This window comes from Herpailurus yagouaroundi, unplaced genomic scaffold, assembly GCF_014898765.1.
Source record: "Herpailurus yagouaroundi ecotype Mexico unplaced genomic scaffold, PumYag 141, whole genome shotgun sequence".
In the NCBI taxonomy this organism is placed as follows: Eukaryota; Metazoa; Chordata; class Mammalia; order Carnivora; family Felidae; genus Herpailurus; species Herpailurus yagouaroundi.
Window position 1 is genome coordinate 49342166 of NW_024412396.1, and position 8017 is coordinate 49350182.

The window sequence follows — 8017 nt, forward strand, 5'->3', positions numbered from 1 at the left end:
ACAAAAGCAGGGCAAAGAATTAAAATCTTGAAGACTCTCCAGCCCAGAATGCAACCAGTTTACTGTGATCTAATTGCATCTACAAGGCAGTGTTCTCAATGTGTTAAAACCCACGTTCCCTTTAGATTAGTATTAAAAAATTCCTCTCATGTAAGCTTAAAATTTCACAACAAACCCAATGTTATAATAAAACTGAAATCAAGTAATGGTAATTTTGAATATGCCTTTTCAAACTATGCAGACACCCTTCCCAGATTTGCCCCAAATTTGTACTCTCCCATTTGAGAATCAATACTGCAGAGATTACTTAAAAATTCTTATCTCTTTCACTGAGTCAGGAAACTTTCTTCTCTTGATTCTTTAGAACATGACAAAAACTCATTATATTAACACAAAGAGGAGACTTAATGTGAGTTTCACAACATCCTTGAAGGAAGTGAACAGTAATTATATTTACTAAGCCTGTACAAGAGCAGTGATTTGGGAACAATAAATCTAAAAAACTCTCCAGGGAGATCATGCATGAAAATGTGTTTCTTTTCATGTCAATTATCTTGTACCTATTTTAGTGATAGGTAGAACCTGAGTTCCGTCACTTGATTCTTTGTAATCAATTTATTTGTTGAGGCATAATAAACTATAAAATATTGTACAGCTTGAAAAATTTTTCTGTATGGGGCGCCTGGGTGGCTCAGTCGGTTAAGCGTCTGACTTCGGCTCAGGTCATGATCTCACGGTCCGTGAGTCAAGCCCCATGTCGGGCTCTGCGCTGACAGCTCAGAGCCTGGAGCCCGTTTCAGATTCTGTGTCTCCCTCCCTCTCTGACCCTCCCCTGTTCATGCTCTGTCTCTGTCTCAAAAATAAATAAACGTTAGAAAAAAAAATTAAAAAAAAATTTTTTTTTGTATGCATATAAATGTAAAACCACCACCCAGATCAAAATATAGACCATTTCCATGATCCTAGGATCCCTTCTCTTTATACCCATGCCCCCCACCCAGAAGTTACCACTACTTTGTCTTCTGGTATCTATAAGTTAATTTTGCCTGTTCTTAAGCTCCATATAATTGGAATCATATAGTACGGACTCTTTCATGGCTGGCTTCTTTTGTTGAACATAATAATGTCTGTGAAATCTTTTTTCTTATGTACAATTTCATGGTCACTAACCAAAAGCATTCCCAAAGAAATTCCAGCCTAAGAGAAGTTCTAACAGTGTGGTGAGGACACCAAAGAGGGTACTTACTTCATGGTTTATGATTCCAGACATGCACTGATTCAGACCCAGCTTATTGAATTCATTGAGTCCACAGGCCAGCACTTTACCTGACTGGGTCAGCAGAAAAGTCCCATCACAGCCACACTGAACTGCGACAATAATCAAGGCCTTGGGAACATCCACCTGCAAGAAAAAAAAAATCCCCCAAATGTAACTTGTATTAGGAAAAAACCCTCAAATTTTGTGATGTCCTGCATCTGGCAGAACTGACCACAGTAAAGACTGCTCTATCATCTTCAGATTTTCCCAGCGGCTTATTGTTTTTAACAAGGAGCTCAAGTTTTATAATTAAGTAAAAGGCAGCTGTTCCAGGTTGGCTCAGCAGTCCTGTTGAAGTTTGTTTTAGCAATAGGTCTTATTTAGAAAGACTTCTCAGAAAATGTTGGGAAAGGAGAAGCTTCGATCCATTGCTGATTTTTGTTCTCTGAGATGGAAGGCCCCATGACAGTTACAGAAGAAACTCAGTAGCCTTGTAGGGTCCTAGTCTGGTCACATTATAAATGAGGTGACAGAGTACTGAGGAGGCAGCCAGGACTTCCAACTGCTCACATCCCTCTATAACTAAATAAACAGAGCTGGAGAATGGTAGGGGGATAGAATGGATGTCTGTGAAACCTGAAAACTCAAACTTCAGTGCTTCTACTGTGGCTTTTTGAAGAGAAACAACCATGAAATCCACTGAGAATGGTCCCACAAGTGATAGAAGTTAATTTTTAAGATGTTAATGAGCATTGTTAACAGTGAATGGTACAGTCGATTCCTGTCAACCTTCCAGTGGGCAGGCAAGCCTGTGACCCAGGGTGGGTGTGAGAGAGGACCATGTTCTTCCTGCAGCTGCTTTTAGCTCCTGGGCCAGCTCCTGCAGGGCTAGCTCCTACAGTGCAGACAGTAATTAGATATTATGTTTTGTACAACATGACCCCTCAATACAAACACATATTTCATCTGGTGTCCAAATGTGGAAATGGGGAGGGGGGGATGGCTGTGTTGGGTTAAGAAACAATATACTGCTTTCCAGTATCTTCCCAAGGAATTTTCTGGGTTCACTGTACTTGCTGATTTTAGCTGCCATTCCTGAGTAAGATGTGACTCCACAGTGTCCAAAGTGGCCATATCCTCTTTCTCAGCTTTTTATGATTTAGTCAGATGACAAGATCACATAGTGCTAACTCAGGAATTCTGGGTTGTCAGTCTCCCAGAGAGAAAATATTTCAGAAATAAACACCTTGACATGAGGATTCAGAGAAAGAGGAGTCTGTATTATTACTGGAGTCTGTGTGTCCTCTACACAGGCTCTAGGAAGAAGCTGCTTCTGAGTTTACCTTTTGTGGTGTATAATAATCCTCTTCTGAATCCAAACCCAGTCGTCCTGAGACATACATAAGAAAGAAAACAATGAAAATGAGGGTCTTCTTCCCAATGAAAATATTCTACGGCATTCTCTTCCACTGAATCAACACTTCTCAAGTATAGGCTACATGTGTTTAGATGCATACAAGCTTGAAGTCAAGCTGGCTCCTGGGAATAAGTGGACAGAGACAAATCTATACCTACCATATTCACCACAGCCCCAAGAATAGACTTCTTTGTTTCGTGTCAAAACCACCACATGATTATCTCCACAGGAGACCTGCTCCACTGGATTGTTCAGGAAGAAGTTCAGCTGCATGGGTTCTAGTACTTCGGGCCCAGCAACCTTGTCCACCCCCATGCAGCCATAATAATCAGATCCAAAGGCATAGAGCTGACCCTCATCTGCAAAAGAAAGAAAGGCATAACACATCAAAGGAATGACTCTGTCCAGCCGGAAAGCTGGGCAGGGCTGGCATGAGAACTATCCCAGCCACTGATCTTCTATGAAATGACTGCATCAGAGAAATCCGAAGGATAGACTGTGCAAGTCTAGAGTTATTTTTATTTAGGGGGTCATGTGTATTGTTATAATAATTTTTAAAAATTGGTAGTATTATGCTGAAATTTTATTAGGGCCGTCTCTATTTTCTAGAGAAAAGGAAAAGTAAGCAATGGCAAGACAAAAACTAAACTTTAGCTCTTGATTCCTGATTTAGTGTTATTTACACCTGACCAGGTGGTAACGTTATTTTTCCTCCAACTGGGACGTACAACATATTTCTCCTGATCCCATGAGATTTGTTATCTGTGTGCCTCTATGTGCTATTTGCCATAGAAAATTGGGCATGTTATTATTAATGTGTGTATCCGCTCACTGCCTTTGGTTCATGAATATGGTCTTTTGCTGTAAAATCCCAGCTGAAACTGCACAGCATTAAGTACAATACTTCACTTTAAATGCACTTTGGATGCTTTCTGTTGATGGCTTACCTGTCACACAGACAGTGAAATCATCACCACAGGACACCTGACGGATAGCTCTGCCTTGCAACTTTTCCACATGCTTTGGCTGTCGGTAGGAGGCTTTGTCTCCGTGGCCCAGCTGACCATGGAGTTTAGTACCCCCTTGCATGTTCTGTGAAATAAAGAGGTCTTGTAAAGTTTTAGCTTTTCATGCGAAAAGCTAATCTTCAACAAAACTTCCTATCAAGAAGACCAGGAGCGGGGCACCTGGGTGGCTCAGTTGGTTAAGGGTCTGACTCTTGATTTCAGCTCAGGTCATGATTTCATGGTTTGTGGGATTGAGCCCCACATAAGGTTCTATGCTGACAGCATGGAGCCTGCTTGGGATTCTCTCTCCCTCTCTCTCTGCCCCTCCCCTGCACGTGTGCTCTCTCTTTCTCTCTCTCTGTCAAAATAAACAAACGTTAAAAAAAATAATAAAGAAAAGAAAACCATAGGAAAAAATCAGCTGGAAATTTAGAAACGAAAAAAAAATGGGTAAGGGGATTAAACCTTTTAATGATAGGTAGTATAAAACCCCTGCCAACAGGTAAAGATTTAAAAGTATCCAGATTGCTATCCATCAAGACTTAAAAGAACACATTCCCAATTCTTTCTCCTTCAAGTCTAAGGTGAACTTTATATTTAATTATGAGTGCTGGTAAAAAAAAAAAAAAAAAAAAAAATCCGTACATAGTTTAATTAATTTGATTGTTTTCTATAGGAGTATACTCTCTTGGAAATCCTTACTAGGAGTTTTACAAATTTTGGTCACAGTTTCCTTGAAGTATGGAACAATTATAAAGAATCTGGCTATATCAAAGAGGCTGCTATATAGCACTAAGAATAGTCCCAAATGACTTTTCAACAGTTTTATAGGGGCTGTGGCAGCCCCCTAGGGGCTAGTTCCTTAAGGGACAGGGCTTTAGGAAGTAACAGTTAACATGCATGAATGCATTCATTCATTCATTGATTCTTTTAATCAATCAATCATATCAATCAATCAATAATTGTCTACTCTGTCACGCACTGGGGACAAAGCCTGGCCTTGTGGAGAAGTTATCTGAGACTGCTGGAAAAAATGAGCTCTCAGGAAGAAAAGGAAGAGTGAGAAGAACTGACGACCAGAGACAAAGTTAGGTAAAGGAAAAGCACTCTGAAACACATGAGAAGGCACGCTATGGCCAAAAAGACAGGAGAAAAGCCAAGAGAAGATGTTCTCATGGAAGTCAAGGGAAGACACAGCTTCAAGGAGGGAGAGATCAACTATGTCAAATGCTGCTGGGATGTCAAGCAAAGTAAGGACTACAAAGTATATGTATTATTTCCACAATTTATAGGTCATTTTGTTAAGAGTAGTTTCAATCAAGTGGCAGGGACGGAAGCTGCATTGTAGGCGAATGAGGACTGAGTGGCAGATAAAGGAACAGATAGCAAATACACGCAACTTGTTCCAGAAGGTGACAGATAAAGTGAAATCTGGAGGGGAGCAAAGAAAAATTCTGAAGATATACCTAGCCATCTTCGATCACTGACACAGGTCTTAGAATTTTCCTGATGTGGGAACACTGCTTCATTTGTTTATAAAACTGTTTCACAGATACTAGTTGCTCTGAAATTCATGGTAACAGAACAGAGTAATTAAGGGACTTCCTGAAATCACCCAGCTGTAAATAAGAGTCCAGTCTCCTGAGTCTAAACCTAGGGCTCTTTTAATTCTTTCTTTCCTTCTTTCTTCCTCTCTTTCATTCATTCATTCATTCATTCAAAAAACACTTACAAATGACCTAATATGTACCAGGCATTGGGGACACATCAGTGAACTAGACAGACAAAATCCTTGCTCTCGTTAGAGCCTACATTCCATCACTCCACACTGTCATTCCTGTGCACATGTTCAACTAACAAAATACTTAGACATCCTCAGCCCAGTAAATAATTAGGCTTACATCACTGTTCTAAAGTACTTAGCTTTCACTTACCACCCAGGTGTACAGTTCCTTCTCCACTGTGACCACAGCAAAGTGGGTATTCCCTGCACACACCTGCCGGGCACTACAGCCACTCTTGATGACATCCAGTTTCTGGGGAGTGGATTTTCCACCACCCCAAACATAGACTTCACTGGTTCGTGACGTTACCACAGCAATGGGTGCTTCAGTCACAGTGCTTGACCTGTCAACAACCCCCAGAACAAAGGCACATTTAACATAAAAACTGTATCAAAGGAAAATGCTTCCAGTCCGTTCCCAGAGAAGAACCGCCAATTATGGTATGAGAAAGTATGTTCTTTCTCGACAACTTATTTCAACCCTCTATCATAGCAGGCTCTGCAATTTCTGCCTCCGGGCTTCATCACAGCTCAGCCAGATCAGATTCCAGTCTGGTCCATAACACCTACACTTCTCAACTTTTCAACATTCATCATGGTAATGATGACCGCTACAGCACGAGGGTGAAATCATAGCTTTCTTTTTCTCAGAAATAACTATCTGACATTTACGCAGATGTTGGCTTCTGAAAGGATGCCAAAGGCTACTTACTGGGATCAAGCAAGGCATAGACCAAAAGAAAGAAAGACCCCCTGATGGTAATTTAAGATATATCACTTTTCACGAGTCTCTTAGGCATTACCTTGGTCTTTTTGTAGGTGCATTAAGCAGTATGACTTTTTCCTCCATCTCTCTACCAAAAAAAAAAGCAAAGATACGTGAGTGAAAGAATTGGTTCCTACGCTGCACCAATGTCTCTGAAATACACTTCACAGGTTTAGTCCTCTAATAAACCATATGTCTCCAGCAACACGACAATACTTTGGGGAAAGTACCTTGATATGATTGGAACAGTTATACAGGCCTGGCTTTGGACCATTCATTAAATAGGAAGGGGCCAGCAGTTTGGGGACATTTGTTTTCACCAAAAAACATCCCAAACTGGAACAGAGAACCTCGAGAACTTCTGATGCACATTTTAAATACCTGACATCTCCATCTAGTCTGCCCACTGACTTCCCAAACTCACCATCTCTAAACCTCAGTTCATTTTTCTTCTCCCACACAGCTTTTCTTTCTGACTCTCCTATTTCTGTAACTGGCACTCCTCATTCTCTCAGCAGACTACACTTACAACGTTGGTCATCCTGGACTCAGGTGTCTCCCTTTCTTCAATATTTGAGTCCTACAGATTCTACCTATGCAAAATGCCCTTTATAGTCACTTCTGCTCTCGAGGCTTGCCACATTAGCTCTGGGCAGCTTTGCTTCCTGGAATGTAGTCACACCTCCTAACAGGTAAGACTTAACACAGTACCAGCTGACTTTATTCAGTCCTATACTGATTCAACACCAAGATTAGTTTGCTAAGTAAGCCTTCCTTAGGCATGCCCCTCATCACATGAACTACCCTCTCATAAACATCCATTACTTCTACACTGTTGCTTAAATTAAGCACAGATCCCTTTGTCTAGCATTCAAGATTCTTGACCTACCTTTTCAGCCTTTCTTCCTGCTACTTCCTCCCCATATTCTGGTCCAGGGTTCTCATTTTGCCTAAAACACTTATAGATGAATTCCTGGGGTGGTGTTTAGGCATCATTATTTTTGGAAAGCTCTGGAGAGGTTGCTATTGAGAGTCCCAGGTCTAGAACCACTAACCTACTCAGGTAGAACTTAGTATTTCCTGAATATTTTCCACAGTTCGCTATGTCTCTGCTTTATCTGGAAAGCTCTTATATTTTTTCATCAAAGTACAAAGTTCTAATGAAGTACTATGTACACATCTACAATTATCTCTATAAAAATTGCAATTAAAAATTATCAGTGGAAATATCTGAAAAGAAATTAAAATAGTGATTATATTGTTGGGAAGTAAGCCAGATAAAAAATTTAAATATGCCTAACCGGCCGCAAAGGGTGATATTGCTGGACGATGTATGGGACATAAGTGGAAGGTCGGAGTGCTGTATCTGGAGTATTACACATTCTAGGCACTGAAACACTGGCTAGAGTTCAAGTGGAGAAGAACCAGAAAAGATTAATTAAACGATACCACAAAATAAAGGTACTGACCAAATAGCAAAGATTATGGAATTAAGTATATGCTTAGTGTATCTAAGAGCAAGGCTTGAAAAAGAGCACAGCAAAGGTCTGAATATTGGGAAGATACAGAAACAGAACTGGTAGGGGAGGAGGAAGGACAGTAAGACAAAAATAGTATAACAGGATGAAATATAGACTAGAACATTTAAGAATAATAATGGGGTGCCTGACTGGCTCAGAGGAGCATGTGACTCTTACTCTAGGGGTCGTGAGTTCAAGCCCCTTGTTGGGTGTAGAGATAGGAAGGAAGGAAGGAAGGAAGGAAGGAAGGAAGGAAGGAAGGAAGG

The 8017-nt window shown here is 40.6% G+C and overlaps 1 protein-coding gene across 2 annotated transcripts in view; it reads right to left on the bottom strand.

Moving 5' to 3' along the window:
- NEK9 (NIMA related kinase 9) overlaps positions 1-8017 on the bottom strand; it is a 40169-nt gene that overhangs the window by 17946 nt on the left and 14206 nt on the right. For both annotated transcript variants that reach the window (XM_040477743.1, XM_040477744.1), the window contains 6 exons: positions 6269-6319; positions 5617-5809; positions 3623-3767; positions 2834-3034; positions 2602-2648; positions 1247-1402 (listed from right to left, as the gene is read on the bottom strand). In XM_040477743.1, coding sequence (XP_040333677.1) covers positions 1247-1402; positions 2602-2648; positions 2834-3034; positions 3623-3767; positions 5617-5809; positions 6269-6319 — 793 coding nt within the window. The remainder of the gene's footprint in view (positions 1-1246; positions 1403-2601; positions 2649-2833; positions 3035-3622; positions 3768-5616; positions 5810-6268; positions 6320-8017) is intronic.